General features: G+C 39.1%; 2 protein-coding genes across 2 annotated transcripts in view; one reads left to right on the top strand and one right to left on the bottom strand.

The window, feature by feature from the left end:
- LOC110988604 (uncharacterized) overlaps positions 1-16,796 on the top strand; it is a 138,108-nt gene that overhangs the window by 42,684 nt on the left and 78,628 nt on the right. The window contains exons 36-45 of the mRNA XM_087148740.1: positions 478-528; positions 960-1,136; positions 1,436-1,752; positions 2,278-2,422; positions 4,009-4,173; positions 5,186-5,362; positions 5,799-5,971; positions 6,626-6,769; positions 7,386-7,530; positions 8,222-8,392. Of these exons, the coding sequence (XP_087004866.1) occupies positions 478-528; positions 960-1,136; positions 1,436-1,752; positions 2,278-2,422; positions 4,009-4,173; positions 5,186-5,362; positions 5,799-5,971; positions 6,626-6,769; positions 7,386-7,530; positions 8,222-8,392 (1,665 nt within the window). The remainder of the gene's footprint in view (positions 1-477; positions 529-959; positions 1,137-1,435; positions 1,753-2,277; positions 2,423-4,008; positions 4,174-5,185; positions 5,363-5,798; positions 5,972-6,625; positions 6,770-7,385; positions 7,531-8,221; positions 8,393-16,796) is intronic.
- Positions 13,226-14,418, bottom strand: LOC110988609 (hepatic lectin-like). Its single transcript, XM_022252307.2, has 2 exons — positions 14,105-14,418; positions 13,226-13,966 (listed from the first exon to the last, which is right to left on the bottom strand). The coding sequence occupies exons 1-2, from the start codon at positions 14,403-14,405 to the stop codon at positions 13,773-13,775; spliced, it is 495 nt and encodes a 164-aa protein (XP_022107999.2). The 5' UTR covers positions 14,406-14,418; the 3' UTR covers positions 13,226-13,772.

Below are 16,796 nucleotides of genomic sequence, written 5' to 3'. Positions count from 1 at the left end.
TAAAGTATGACAGCGAATAAGCCAAATGATTCTCAACCATTCTTCTCTTCTTATTATTATTAATCATTTCTGGTAATGACACCAAGGATTCCTCAGAAGTGCCCTAGGCATTGTAGCTCGCAAGGCTGAAGAAACCTGTAGAGAGGAGAAAATGAGACTTTGCAGTTTTAGAGGTGGGAGGAAAATCCCAGAGGAATATTCTGGGTAAAACCCACAGAATCAGATAGGGACTGACTGAAAAACCAATCCACATGTGGACAGGGCTGGGATTTGAAACCCGGACCACAGAGGTGGAGGGGAGGAAAGAACCACTACGCCAACGTGACTCCGCAAAGTACTACAGTACACACCTAGACCGTGCTTGTGGATTTGGAAGGATTTGGCAGTGACAGGGTTAATCATACATGTACATGCTACCGTTAGTATCAGTCCAGTGTTAACACTGTCAAACCAAGTTACTTCTGTTTTGTGTTGTAGGAGTTGAGCCAGGCTTTGAGGGTGACTTGTGTGGTGACTGGTATTGCCCAAGTAAGTACAGAAACAACAAAGCATGTGAAATGTGAAATTTACTCCATGCTACATTTGACAAATCTTGTACTGTGTGAAGGATTAAAATGGCAAGTTGCACTTCAAAAAAAAATCAGGAAAATGTAATGCAAACTTGATCACTGCTTCATAGTTTATGAAGTGTTTTCACATAAACCTTGAATGTAGATATTGCTGGTTATTATAATAAACGAAATACTATTTTGTTGGGAATACGAAGCTCTTTGAAATTAAATTATTGATATCAAATTGTGAATAGATACACTTCGTTGAATTGAAGTACATGTATTCAGATAGCAGTCCACCGTGTTGAACTAGAGGTTTAAAAACCAATGACAAAATGATTTGGGAAGTAAAGTTATCAACGTCAACAAGCTTTAAATATTCCAACTTTTTGTCCCCTGTTCTTCTAGTTCATGGCAATTTCTCCAGCTGGGTGGAGAGTGGGCTGTGCAATGTGCACTGTGGAAGTGATGGTACCATCCTACGCACGCGAGCCTGCAACAACCCAGCCCCTCAATATGGCGGTAACGATTGCGATGGTATTACAAAGGAATGGATTGGATGCAGCTCAGACAGCACGTGTGAAAGTATGTTACTGGTTTTCAACAGCTTAAAACATTTGTTTTAACCTTCCTCTGAGTTCTTGGCTGTCCCGTACTTGATCTTTTGTCGTTGTGGCACGTTGGACTTGCGGCAAAAGATGAGGTTGTGGCAAGAAATATTGTACACATTATTGCAGTGACCTCAACAAGTCAACATTGTGGTATTTGGTTGTTTATCAAGTTGCGTTTTTGGGTCAAGTTAATTTTGTCTTCAAGGAGTAAACAAAGTTTTTACACCTTTTCACACTTTTTGTTTTATTTGTTCAATTGTTTTACCATACTAGATGATGAAGACACTGCCCTCGGTGTTCAAGACGGCACCATTACCGATTCTTACCTCTTCGAGTCCAGCTGCAGCGACAACGACACGACCTGTGCGACCTCGGCCCGCGTTGGTGACCTCAACAGCACCCATTGCTGGATACCAGCCAACAATGATACCAGCGAATGGCTGAGAGTAGGACTCACAGATGGCATCACTCTGCTTTCTGTAGGCACCACTGGGAGGCCGTCCGATGACAGCTATGTGACAGAATACATGATCTCATACAGCAGTGATGGGTTGTCATGGCAGTTTTACCAGGAATTGGATGAAAACAAGGTATGAATACATGTGGAAATTTGCAATTCACTCCTCTCTCTTCCCTGAAATATTTCCAAGGTGGTTTTCTAATATTCAGTTTCGTCTCCATCCCAGGCTTTGTCTCTTGCATCGATTCTTAAATGTACGTACGCTTGCACTGTTCAAATCAAATAAAAGTACTTCAATATGTATGCTTAATTAGTTGGATGGTCCAGTGGCACTGTTTGACTTGTTATTGAGCTAACAACTTCAAAGTCTGTGGGTTAGAAATCTGACCAAGCTTGAGACGGGGCAGAGCTGAGTTGTGGAAAACCGCCAAATGTAAGTACTTTGTATGGTCTGGTCAAAAGATTGCAGACTATTTTGACCGTACGGTTCCTTAGTTACAATACCCTTTTGCCTAGTGCACATGTAAAGTGTGTAATTCCTAGTCTTTCCACCGGCTTGAATTAATTTTCTCTTCATAGTCTAATAGTCTAGTTTGATGGAATCAGTTGCATTAGTTGCATTCAATAACTCCTGCATAATTTTGTGGCTTTCCAGGTTTTCCGTGGTAACTATGACAACCAGAATCTCGTTCGCCAGCATGTGTCAATCAGTACTGAGGTATTCTATGTGATGTTCCATCCTGTATCTTGGAACCTCCAGATCTGCATGCGAGTAGAGCTGTATGGATACTACAACCCAAGTGAGTAATAAAAATCACACAAAGTTAAATTCCGTGGCAGGAGAGACTTTTGCAAAAGTGAAATGGTCCACAATGCAGTACACCAACAGTTAGTCACATAAAACCCCAAAGAACGTTTGGTTGGTACAATTTCTACCATCCTGCAAATTTTTGCTGTTCGTACGACACGATTAAAAAGTATCCATATAGAAATGTTTGAAGTAACGAAACCACCAAGTGCAATTTCTTTCGTACATCACTCAGCAGTTGGCAGTTTTTGAACTGTGAGTAACGTCCATGCTTATTCAAATTCAGCGCTTTGTTAGTAAAATTTTTACTTAATTAAGCTGTGTAAAATCCTTTGTCTTGTGTCATAGTAAAGCAGTCAGGCTTTGTAATTTGACCTCAGCTTTATGCTGAAAAGCTTGCCTCAGTGATTTTAGAGTCGACATTGACTTATGGTTGTCGTTAACCCTCAAAGAGCCTGGCTTTTTCGGACCATCTCTGTCACAGCTGGAGGCAATGTCCCTCTAAGAACTTGGCTTTCCCATGCTGGACTTGGTGTGCTGGCAGATATGTAAAGAACTCACATTTGTATAAATGTGAAGGTTTAAATTAATTCTAATTTTCATGAAATTGTTTAGAACTGCAATTAAAAAGATATTTCTACAAAAACTACTAAAGGCTTGATGTGTGAAAAAATGCACGGTGATGATACCCGGAGAATGTCAAGGAGGAAGGCAGAATCCACTCCTAGGTCTCATGGTTGAAGCAGAAAAAAACCCACAAAAAACTCGGATATCCTCTTTGCACTTGGTCATGGTGCCCAAAATAGCCACTTTGATCAACTGACCACTGTGCAGTAATGCATGAAGGACATTGAGTGACACGAAAAGAACATCTAAACAATGTTAATTCTCAAAATGTACTTGCAGTTTTGTTGCTTATTTCAAAAATTATCTAGACCGAGCTTTATTAAAAAATACGAAAGTACATCATCACATTATCGTAATTTTCGATAAGCCACAGCTTATGTTGGTTCTTATGCTGAGTGAAAAAAGTCCCCGTAGCTTATACTCCAGGCAGCTTATACGGTGACATTTGAAGAATAAATTCAGTCACCTATCTCAGTCTCGCACTCAACAATTCGCGTACACTTTGCCTCGAAAATATTACAAAATGTATCCTCCAAAATGGAGAATTATTTGCTTAAACCAAATGTACATAGACTAGCACCACGTGCTGATGATATCGCTATGCATGGCGGCTTGTATCCCATCTAACGTGGGCAAGGTACGCAATACAGACACCAGAACATGTTGCCAAAGTGAATTGGATCACACCATTACAGTGTAGGGGTGTACCCTTAGAAAAATTTACCAGCAATTCACGCCTGTTATTATCTCTTGAAAATTAAAATGAATAAAATTCGATAGATCGATAACATCGATATAAAAAAACTGATATATTAGTATCGGCCAAAATACAATATTGACGGTGCCTAGAGCTCATATTGCAAGGGACCATTAAGATGGGATTCAGACCCAATACGGTACTTTCTGTCTCGTTGATTGACCCTATATAACATTTGCTTCACTTGTTTTCAGTTGACGGTGAATGGTCAGACTGGAATGCATGGAGTGAGTGTGACGTCACATGTGGAGGTGGCACTCAATATCGCAACAGGACATGTGAAGGGACAAAGTATGGTGGCAGCACCTGCCCTGGATCTGACCAGGACAGCCAGATATGCAACATTAACTCATGCCCGAGTAAGATTATACTGTTAATGGGAGCAATTCACAGTAACTGCTGAACAGTCTGTATACATGTAAATGGTACAGAGCTCAAATCAATGGAACCAAATGCTCTGCATCAAGGGAACAAGGTTAATTTTAATTTTGTAGGAGTGATACACAGCTACCACTTACACATTTTAGAGAACTCAAATCAACGGAAGCATGCACAGCATTGTGGGAAATGGTGGACAATTTGCAACTCCATGACATAGGGATGATACACGGTATACTCGGTCCACACCTTTACCACTGAATCTTACAGCACCACCCTCCTTCCTTCTTGTCACTTCTCGGGATGCTGTGATCGCTCCAAAAATTGGCTCAGAAGATTCACATCAATCTCCCTCACTGGATATCCAGCGTGCTCAAAGAAGCAGTAAAGTACAGCTGTAGCTGAGGAAGTATCCTTAACGATGTTGAGGTGCATACAAGAGATAACTTTTGGGAATCCCCGCCTTCACAGAGGCTGACCGTTTTGTGGAGAGAGATCATTTAAAGAACGCCTGAAATGAATGCACAATAAAAAAGTTATGTACCTTTGTACATGCTTGTACCTTTCGTCTTGTTCATGTAGAAATATTTTTTCACTGAAGTGTTCTGTACATGTAATGTCCTACTTCTTTCTGACACACGAGGGGCACCTGCTGCATTGATACTGGTTATTCCATTCACCATTGGGCTCTCTGTGCTGTCAAATTAATTGTTTGTTAGGCAAGGTCATGGACTCTGTGTACTTCTTCCAACAGTCTGGCAAGTTCTTCTTTGTTTCGGCTAAAGCAGTTGCAAAACTGAAACATTAATGTAAAACAGCTTCACTGTTTTCCCATGAATATGGAAGTATATGTTTTACGTGAGAACCAAAAAGGTTGATATTTTCTAATTGAATCAAAGTCCGATGTTTACCTAACTCCAAAATGTACTCGGGAATCCCGTGTGTCAAACAGGAGGATAATTGGCAATTCTATTGGTTTTAATCCAACTCTAGTTGATGGAAGTTGGGGTTTGTGGGCAACTACCATCAGCTGCAGCATCAGCTGTGGTTCAAATGGCATCTACTACCGCACACGTCAGTGTAATGACCCTTCACCTCAGTATGGAGGGGCCAACTGTACCGGTGATTCCACTGACTGGGAAGCCTGTATTGGAGAAGGATCCTGCCCAGGTAAACATCGCCTCTGAACAAGATTGTTTACTGCAGTTTGTTCTAGAAATGAGAAATTAAGTTTGAAGATGCTTGGGAACAAAATTAAAGTATCATTTTGAGGAATTGGTATGAAATTACAGGGAAGTCTTTACTTCTGCAGTTATCAAAGCTTATTTCAGTAACATTTCACAGGATGTAAGTTTCTTCTCATCTGTGGAAAAAGCTAGTATACCAATGTTGACCAATCTGATCAGTACTGTTACTTCCTATGGTGATCCATTATCTGTTCTACATTCTTGAGGTGAAGCTGAGGGAAAAATGGAATGTTCGTGTACAGTAGTTCACAGAGGGAAACTAGTTTTATTTGTATGATAGAACACGTGTTAAAATAGTGAAAATAGCAATAATACATGACAAACTCTCACTCAGTGGACTTGTGTCCTGTACTGTACAGGAAATGAAGACACAGCCCTTGGTGTAGCGGATGGCACCATAGCTGACAGTCACCTGTCTCAGTCTAATTGTTCCACCAATGATGACCATTGTGCCACCTGGGGCCGACTGGACGACAGTGATACCAGCCATTGCTGGATGCCAATGGCTTCCGACCCAGATCCCTGGATGCAGGTAGGTAGCAAAGGCTGAGGCCAAAACAAATGACTATGGCTGTCAGAAATGCATGTGTCTATGAGAAGTGGCTGGCAGTCATTTCCATAGGCCTCTGTGTTATTTGTCAGCTATTGCTAAGCAGTTGAAAAGCTGTTTCAAAGCTGCTTTTGGCTGTGTATGAACCGTAGACTACCAGCATATTACCCTGTGCCCTTAGTATACATGATTAAATTGTAAGGTATTCTACATTTGATTCATAAATAATCTGAGAAACTGTTAAAATCGTGGCAAAATGCAAACAAAAATACTAGTTTAAAAACTTTGGGAAGGCCAGATATCTCCAAAGCTCAGGCTGCATCCGAATCTGTTGACTAGAGCTAGGGCTAGGTCTTCGCTCCATTGGAAATGTGTGGAGACGCGTAGACAATAGACCTAGCCGTAGCTCTGGAAGCCCGTTTTGGACACGGCCTTAGTCTTAATACAGAAACAGAAATTTGCAAATAGGTTATTTTTTTACTGTTACCCTATACTATTTGTGCCTTGTTTGTAGGACACTGACTTCATGAATGGGTAGCCAATATTTGGATTGTTGCACTGTCTTTCTTTTTAAACTTTCCTCGTATCAACATTCATTGCTAAATGTCATTTGTTTAATATGCTCTCTATGGACAGGTGAATCTTACAGATAGTGTCACACTGGAAGCTGTTGCCACCCAAGGCAGGCCCTCAGACACCAACTACGTGACCTCTTACTACCTTCAGCTAAGCAACGATGGGATCAGTTGGAGTTATTATGAAGAAGATGGTAGTGCAAAGGTTGGTATTAGATAGTACCTGTGCTCATACATATTCATGATTGGATTTCATATTGTGATTGGTCAAATTTTAATGACTTGTAGAATGAGTGGCGTGAATGTTCCCTTTTAAATTTTGCTATCAATCAATGCCTATGCTTTATGCATGGCATTAAGAACAGCATATCTCAAGATGTACTTTGCCTCAGGGAGGTGTTAATCATACGTCAGTGTAAGGGCAAAACCCATCATTAACCCTAACACTCCTCAGTCCTCCAAGAGGTGAAGGATTGAGGAGGGTTAGGGTTAAAAAGAACGATACAATTCTGCCTTCACTTCAGTGTGCCCATATCCATTTTCATAAATGGAGACAAGGGGGGGCTCAACTCCGGCCTATCGAAACACCCCAAAACCAGCAAGGTATATTTTTTGTTTTTAAGTATTACAAGAGAAAGGCAATTTTTGGCATTTTTGTTTCCCTTCTCGAAGCCTAACAGGATCCTCAGAAAGACCAGAAAGAAAATATACCCAATTTTGCCTATTTGCATGTTGGTAGGTTTGTCCTCAAGTTGAATATCACCCTGGAGTGCTCTAAATGTCACGATGCATATCTATTTTACACATTTTCTCCACTGCAGCTATTTCAGGGGAACATCGATAATACTGCCACTGTTCGTCATGAGCTGAGTGGTGTATCGTCAGTGACCCTGGTTCGATTCCTGCCCATCTCCTCCAATGGCTCCACCTGCCTGAGGGTCGAGCTGTACGGAACATTCAATCCAAGTAAGACATTTATGCAACACCCAGCAAAACACAACTGAGTCAAATAAAGCCTTCCTTTTACTCACCCTGAGACGGTAATAAGTAACAGTAACATTTCTAAGAACCTCTGGGCACATCTGTTTGACTGTTTGGTAAGTATCTCAGGGCGACCTATTAACAGCAAAACATGAGGGTATCAGTGCCAAAGCTATTTCACAATGATGTAATCATTTTGGCCATGTAGCACATCAGTGGTGGATTTCACAAGACTGAAGGCCTATTTTTTGCACGCAGATCCGGATCTCGATCAGTGATCCCAAGCTGGTTCACTAACACCAGATTCTGCCTGATGAATGGCGCAAACCAGCATTGGGATCACTGATCCAGATCAGTGAGCCATCCATCTCATGCAAAAAAACAATTAAAACAATACAATGTACAGGAAGATGTACACAAAATTAGCCTCAGGGCAAGGCACAATAAGTTTTTATATTTATTGATTTGTTGAATAAAAAGATATAGGTGATTATCTAGGTTGGGTTGGGTAACCGGAAACACGACTATTTTTTGTTTGGCCTAAGATGAAGGTAGATATCGGTGGAAAGAAAATGGCTACTCCTTTGGAATTCTTAGTTGTCAGTGCCACACCGATTATCATAAACATAAGAGAAGTATTGTGATGAGATGTTTCACTTTTTTTTGGAACTTGCAGTTGATGGTGCCTACAGTGAGTGGTCTGCTTGGAGCGAGTGCCCTGTGACGTGTGGTGGAGGCACCCAGACACGAAGCAGGACTTGTGACAACCCAAGTCCAAAGTACGGAGGTGCAAGTTGTTCAGATGCTGCTTCCGAAGGCCAGGAATGTAACACCAACAACTGCCCAAGTAAGTCACTCTTTGTTTTCGGTTTCTCCTCGTTTTCTCTAACTAGATGTCTTGGCCCAAAATATTGTCAGTCTGTTGGGCCCTTAGGAGTTTCCAGAGTTGTTAACTCAAATGGCTGATTCAGACTCCAGGGGCAATATTTTTGACTTACGATTTGACTCGACTTGGGAACAGAATGGCTGTGACGTGGCTTGACCAAGTTAACTTGGAGGGATTGACTCAAGACTTTAACAAATTGGACATTTCAGCATTTTCAACTTTCGAAGCAATAAATGAAAACAACATATACATGTACCCATGATTTCCAATGTGGAAAGGCAAACATGTTTATTTTCTTTTGGCTAAAAGAAATGTCATATCTGTGTTGGAAAAAAATAGACGGACAGGTCAAACCTGTTTTGCCAGATATCGTGGGTTATATCATCAATAAGATAAGTATTCAAGCAAAGGATCCCCCTGGGAAATGGTTGAAATAGTCTCTGCACTCAAGATCAAAGAACACGGATGACGAGAATTCACAATAACTTGAACACCAGAGTGTTCGAAGAAAAGAGCAATGGGCGGTGTTGGAGCATGCACACATGTTAATGGTTTACAACCGTGATGGATGTATATACTTCATGATTTAGGGAAAATCGCTGCGAGTTCAGTGCAGTTCACTGCATGTTCACAGTTTGGATCTGCTAACGGTATAAATATTTCGATTGCATTTTTCTTTGGAAATATAACGGCGACAGTTTTACAGCTCTGCTTTTGTGTTCCCAAATGTGAAGGGCTTCGCGTTTGATTCCAAGAGGTGGCACAGATGAATGTTGATGTTAAGTTGGAAAAATGGTTGCTAACAGAGAGTATTCCGTTCATCTGATTTCTATCAGTAATTCTTATGCAGTTATGACATTTACTTAAGCCTAGTTTCCATGGCAATATAAAGAGAGACAGGATGCACAGTTGAACAATGCCCCGACAATATGCACTAATGCTTAATCACTACTCGTGTCAACATTTCATGGATGCAGAAAGTAGACAATGTTCAACCATTGCATGCCATGAAGTTTCGATACCAGAAAACCCCAGTCCAGGTGCCTCTACTCTATGCCAGGATTTGGAGCAGCTTTCTCGTCGGACACTGTATTGACATTTAGGGTATTTGGTTATAGTTAAATGCCAAACCGCAGAAGGGAACCATTGCTATCAATTGTGTGGGGAACGCCTATTATTTTCTCAACACTTTTTTGAAGTTAATTACTAATGCTGAGTTTAATTTTGTGAAGCTATGAAACAATGCTTTCCAGTTTTAACCAATTTCTAAAATTGGTGCACAAGTGCCTGAGCTGAAGCAAATGCTGATCCTGTGAAGTTTTCTGTAAACCGCGGAACTGAACAGAGTGAGTGACCAATATTGTTCAGATCAGTAGACCTGGAAGATGATATTAAGACAGATGGACTGCCCACCTGTAGTGTTCATCGATTGGGCTGAAATGTCACCTTCCTAGCCTCAAAGATGAACAGTGAAATCCAAAGTGGACGAGATTTTGTTTCCATTAAACCACTGTTGTGACGTCACCCTATTCAGTAAAGTGTTAAAGAATGTACAGTTAACTGTATATTCTTAAAAAGAATATAACTTCATGTAAAGCATGTACCGTACCTGTGAATGAAAAATAGTTGTGCACCCAGCCGAGGAGTTACTCAATGGCTTAATTGGGACAGGAATGAAGTTTTATGTAAAGCTATATATAGCCAGCAAACGCTGGACAAATGATGGATTCATCTCGAAGCATCAGTAAAGCCTTTTGTTCTTTTGTTCAATGTGAACAATGGTGGAGGGAGGGACATAGTTTAAGGTGGACATTCTTTGATTAAGGTGGACATTATTTGATTTGAATTTGAGTTGGTGTATTCGAGGACGCGAAGCGTCCGAGCCCATTCGAATCAAAGAATGTCCACTTTTTCATTGTTTTTCCTTAACGTAATTATTTGTAGGTGCTTAAAAGCTTTTTGAAATATGGTGTGGCTCATTGGTGTTGTGGAAAATACACATAAAAATAAAATCATTTGACAAACATATCATTTGACAAGGCTGGTCAAAAAAACATAAATTAGCAGGTATAGTACTATGCACTAACTTTGTGACATTTGATTTGAATCATTTCATCATGCATTGCACATATAAATAACAATTTCAAAGAATGAATATGTTGAAAGCAAATTTTGACTTTCAAAACCTGCTTTTTAGCACTATTCTTTACTTTAATTCTTCTATTCTTCTATTCACGACAATTCTGAGGTCTAGATTTGTATCAGATTTCACATTTAGTGTGCAGCTGTCAACAAGAGCACAGGAAGTGTTAACTTTAATAGTGAAGCTTGCATGTACAGTTCAATATGTGTGCTGTACAACATACATCAACACATTTGCAAATTCTGAAACAGCAGATCTGAATCTTATACAGTTTTTAATCTTTCCAATCCATAAACATCTGGAACAATTAGGTTCAAAAACACAGCCATCCTAAATCTATGGTAACTAAATTCAAATGTGGCAGTAAACAAAACTTTTGAACCAAGCCATGTCAGAATAAAAATACAATGAGAAAATGTTTGCCCTTGGCAACTGAACATGCTGAACAACTTTAAAAGAGCGCCAAACAGTGCCTCTGTTTTGGCTGAAGGTTTTTCAATATTTTCTTGAACCAAGATTTCTTTCTTATTTTAAAAAAAGATGTATTATAAAAATATGTAATTTTCTTAAAACAGGAATCATATACTCATGGTATTAAATGCTCAATATTTTGAGAAATATTTTCTTGCCGAAATATTATTTTCTTAAATGTTTTCTTAAAACAAGATTTAATTTCTTTTTTCCAAGGATTGCTTTCTTGTATAAGAAGATGATTTTCTTAAAAGAAGAAACATTTTATTGTAGTATTAATTGCTCAATATTTCCAGAAATATTTTTGCACCAAAAACGTATTTTAAAAACTTTCTTTAAACAAGATAAATTTTGATTTTCAAGAATGGCTTTCTTAAATGAGAAAATAATGTTTGGCAGTGTCGCATTTGCCACCCTACTGCCTCCATGCAGGGGGACACACCCCTCTATAAATGGAGGCCACACACCTCTTGTTACCACAAGTACATGTGATCAGGAGACAAAAGCTCATCAAGCCAAAGATAAAACCTTATGCAGCATCATTTCAGATGAGAGCAGACTGGTGTCTAGTGATGAAATGAAGACTCTATTCCCTCTGTCTCTCATTTCAGTGTTCAGCTCATCATTAAAAGTCACTTCTTTTAATTAGGATGGCCTTAGATTTTCCTCCAGGGATCAAAAAGGCAATTTCTTGATTGAACATTTAGCCTTGGACAATACGTTTTTCCTGAATATTGTTTTGGGTATTGCTACTGTTACTACAATGCCAATTATAGGCAAAATCACCGCCCTTGAAATTATTGTCCCAATGCAAGGCTTTTAAATGTTAATATGTAAATTTCAGGTTTCAGGACCACATTCATTCCTAAATTCTACTCAACACCTATCCCGTTCATTCATCCAAGAAATTAAAGTCAGCCTGCCTAGTTGTTTTGGTCTCTTCCTTGGACTTATAAATCGGACAAATCTTGTTTGTTTCTGTGAAGTGTCAATCCTTTTAATATGCTGTGGTCTGCCATGCCAGTTGACTGGGTCTACATTGGACAACACATTACACCTATCGTAGCTCAGGATAAAATTACATGTACATGTAGTCCCAGTTTCAGCTTTTTTGACTGATTGTCAAGTGTTAGATTATAATACCTCTCTCTTTGTCAGCCACTGTCTTAAAAACAAACTGACTACTGTATACAATTAAAACCTTCACTTGTTCACCATTTAAGCTTTTATTGTTAATATCTGTCTTGTGAGAACTGTTCCTACCATGTACCTGTGGTGCATGTTACATGTATAGGCAAACTACAGGAGGGAAGTTACCTCATTCCTAATTTACTGTGTACTTTCCAAGTGTCCACACACACATATAGTCACTAAAATGTGCCTTTGTCGTTGTCTAGCTTCTGGTTTCAGTATTCACTATTGAGTTTCTTCAGCATCCATTTTGTTGTTGGCATCCATTTTATTTTACAGAAAAATGACCAAAAATGCTGGACTGGCACAATTCTGCCAAAAATACACATAATACAATCACATTAATAAACTGCTAAGTGAAGAACAGCTGATGGCATTAGAATTAATGTTTAAATGGTATCAATTATGCTGACAGGCAGTGAAAATAAGTAAATTTACATTCTAGAACTACTGTCATTTGCCTTTAAAAATCCTCAATTCACGAATTTCAGCATGAATTTTACAAATACCCTGAGGGATTAGGGTTAATGATACACTCTTACACCCCAGCATATTTTTGGCTACGTGTAGTTTCTCATTGTTTTCTTTGGTTAGATTCTTTCATCAGATTGGAGGAATTAGATTGGATTAGATTGGAAGTATTACATTTTCCCAACTTCTTAGTTGTCAATTTCCAGTTTTATTCACCAGAAGATCAGACAAACATGTAAAAGAGATGGAGACACTGTATTTTCATCAGTTTGGTTTTAGTTCTGACATTGAATATGACTGTTGATTGAGGAAATATCATCAGCAGCAGCACTAAAGCACAAGTTAAGCACATCGTATGTAAACTACAAATGATGACATTCTACATACATGTAAGTACACGTTTTTGCTGGTATATATGCAAGTGGCATCATACCTCAGAAATACATGTACCCGTGTACATTGCTACCAGGGATTGTTCTTGGATAATTTCTGTCTGAGCACAATACGTGTTCATGTCTTTCTGTCCATGTAGCTTGTTAAGGTCTGTGTCAGGAAGTATCCTCACACCTTTCAAGATAGATATTTATTACCTACAAGAGGAATAAAGGTATTTCATATCTTCATTGAAATGTGTGGCATGTTTCACGGATGTACAAATGTGCAAAGTTTCTATAATAATTTTATACATGCAGTTGCTACCTGTATATATCATTTGGTCTAATTTGTTACAAGTTGGAAAGGCTAAATAGGATTATAAAGAACAAGTCTGAAAAGTTGGATTTGAAATAAAGATTTAAGGCTTTCAGGGTCATTTTAAATATGGGAATATGAGGAATTAAGATAGGAATTAAATACTTAATTCCATAAAACATCAGGGGTCTGCCGGTAAATAATTTCATTACAGCGTTTGTGTTCAAAATTTATTTACCTGAATGTAAGATTACCCAAATTACAGCGTTGGCTATCAGGACTTACATGTACCGGTACGTGAAACACTTTTGATTCTTTTTATCAATCATTTCCTGAACATGAGTTTATGTCGTGACATGTGTTGAAATTGATGGTTCAAATTGAAAACGTCAACTGGGGTTCATATCGCTTGCAGATAACATGAGCTAAAGCTCCACATTTAACATCATTCCAGGTACCATCTTTTGTTGCCACTGCACAGTTTTCGGCATTCCCATTGTTACTGGGTTCCCCATTCCTCCAGTTTCTAAACTCCACTCCAGTAGTGTCATCCTGACACATCCATGAACCTGACATACATAAGTTGATAAAAAATAGTCCTGTACTGTGTTTTTTAAACTGTTTTGATCGATATATTTTATTTAAAAAATAAGCAAATGGCAGTTGATTGTTTTGTCTAGGAGCGTCCAAATTGTACTTGGACATACCTTCAACTTGAATGTCATTACAGTTGATCCAGAAGAAGTTGATGAAGTTGTTCAGGAGGAACTCAGTTTCCTCCTGAGACTGTGGCATAACCAAGACACTTCCCATCTTGATGCACTCCTCTTTGGCCTCAGCCCAGGGTAGATTCACTGGGTGTTTTCTGTAGCATTTGTCACCCCACTGTCTCCAATCAGGAGGACACGCCCCTCTAATGGAGGCTACACACCTCTCATTACCACCAGTGCATCTGACCATAAGACAAAGGTTCATCAAGCCAAAGATGAAACCTTTAGGCAGCATCATTTTCAGATGCCAGCAGACTGGTGTCTAGTGATGAAATGAACACACTTTTCCCTCCTCCCATCTCAGTGTTGAAGTCATCACTGGAAATAGTCCTTTTCATTGGATGACCTTGCCATGAATTCTGCACCAGCGAACTCAAAGAAAATTTCTTAGTTGTCTATAGACTCTTTGAAGCCAATTTGCCAAGGTTGCCATGAAATACACTTGTGGGTAGCACAGTCAATACAAAATGGCTTGCAATCAACAGGAGACTAATCAATTGTCATTTGTCAGGAAAATGCAGCGTCCCTCACAGTTGGTGGTACAATATGAACGTATCAATCTGCCTTGGTGCTTCTTTATTATGAGTTGGTTATTGTGTAGTCTTCCTCAAGAAATGCCATATTCATTGCTGGGCTCTACCTTCCACATATTTAATTAAAGTTAATTAACATATTCAATAATTAAAGTCAACCTGTGCACCATATGTACAGTGTCCCAGCTTAACCTCTTGCACCTTGAGGGGAAGGGGGCAGGGCATAGATGGCTAGGTTATACCACATTCAGGAAGTAAAGCAATCCTTAGGTACATCTTACCAGAGGTTAGTTTGGCATTTTCTTGCCAACTCCTTATTACAGTTCCTAGCCGCATTGTTTTAAAGGTAGAATAAAGTGAGCGTATGAGATTGATCATACTTGTATTTCTAGTTACCCTCCTACATGCTATTTTAAATGTGTAATGTCATATAGAAGAGAATATTGCCAAATGAAAGGCCCTTCCCATGATCGTAGTTAATGCACTATTTATCACCTTCTTATTGTGTTATTAGTAGTTAAGCCCCATCAGTTTCAACCCTGTTGGAAAGACTAGTCAGCTGTTATTGTTTATTACTAGGTTCAGCTATTCCTTTAGCAATGAGTAGAATACATGTACTACCGGTAGTAAACTGAGCCTGTGACCGGGCCTAAAGCAGTTTGTTGACAATAAAGCTCAGCAGCGATAGTCAAGGCAACAGGCAAAAAGTGTCCACTGATCCATTCCATCCTCTATGGCCAAACAGCATTCTGATTGCCGTGGTAAATCCCATTGAGCAGAACCAAAAAGCAGTTATCTGATGTTGTGGAGATTATCTCTCCACAGCGCATCATCAAACTGAAATGAAGTCTTCAGGTTTGAAAATGTAACATTCTAAGCTTCAGTTTGATACCCAAAACAGCAATTTATGAAATTATTTTGGAAGAAAATAAATGTTATTTGGGGGTTGTAATTTTTTTGGAGGGGGACACATTGCACAAGCTTGTTTGTTTTATTTTATTGCTGATATGACATCTGCTATCTCTCAAGAATAATTCCCACAGTGGATCTGCCTTGTAGCACATGATATCAGCTATCCTATTAGTTGCATTGCCCCCACAGGAGTCAGGAGGGGGTGGAGCAGATTTCTACAAGGGGGAAATCTCCTCTGGGGACAAAATAAAAAGCAAACAGAAAAAAAGATAGATGGAAGGGAATGACACTCCCACACATGCCAAGACTGCACGGAAATGGGTAGCACATGCATGTGTTTGACCGCCCCTCCTTTCCAAGAGAGACTACATGTATTCCATACATACATGTACAATACATGTACACATTCAGTCACTAGGATATGTTTGCAACTTATATGCATAGCAAGCAGGAATAGTTCTTTGGTAACTGGGATGCTCTGTTGATGTCAACAGAGTGGCTTCTAAAATTACGGTTGCCCATAGGTAAAAGTAAAAGAATAATTCACTAACTGCTGAAATTTCCACATAGCTATCAGAACACCAGATAATAATACATGTGTGGCTAAATTCTACAAGAAAATGGAAAATACAACTCTTTGTAAAATCAATGAGACAAATGTCCCTTTTTAAACAAATTAGAGGTAAAATCAAAAGCCAACCGAAAGGTGGTATTTCTGTAAACTTTGGCCGCCTATACAAGTTGTAGGCAAAATGAGAGGGTCAGTCAGAGCACATTATGGTATGTCTGCAGCTTATTTAGGTCTTTGCGACTGCCTATTATGATACCTCAAAAATCTACATATAGGCGTATATGAACACAGAATTGTTGATTTCTACAAAGGGAACACATCTAGCCTAAATTATTATTCATTAAATACCTAAGACAGTGTAGCCATTTCTGTTGGTTGAGAGCCTCGACCAAATATAGGAGCTTACCTTTATGATGCAAATGAGCATCTTTTATTCGGATGTAAAATTATTCATATTAAGGCTTGATGCCATTATATGCAACCCCAAATCTGGTTCCTATACAACCAAGCCAGGATATAGTTAAATTTACCAAACTTGGATTTGATATGTGGTTGATTAATATAGGTTTGGTTCATATCATCTTGGTGAAACTCCACAATAACTTACTGTGTA

Source organism: Acanthaster planci, linkage group LG18 (assembly GCF_054643075.1).
Source record: "Acanthaster planci isolate LZ-2023a linkage group LG18, COTS_SCS, whole genome shotgun sequence".
Classification (NCBI taxonomy): Eukaryota; Metazoa; Echinodermata; class Asteroidea; order Valvatida; family Acanthasteridae; genus Acanthaster; species Acanthaster planci.
The sequence above is the reverse complement of the archived record's forward strand: the minus strand, read 5'-3'. Positions and strand labels throughout refer to the sequence as shown.

Excerpts from the sequence above, each read along its gene's own strand:
- LOC110988609 (XM_022252307.2), bottom strand. The coding sequence starts at position 14,405 with ATGATGCTGCCTAAAGGTTTCATCTTTGGCTTGATGAACCTTTGTCTT. Across the intron at positions 13,967-14,104 it reads TAATGACATTCAAGTTGAAG|GTTCATGGATGTGTCAGGAT; the intron begins GTATGTCCAAGT and ends TATGTATGTCAG.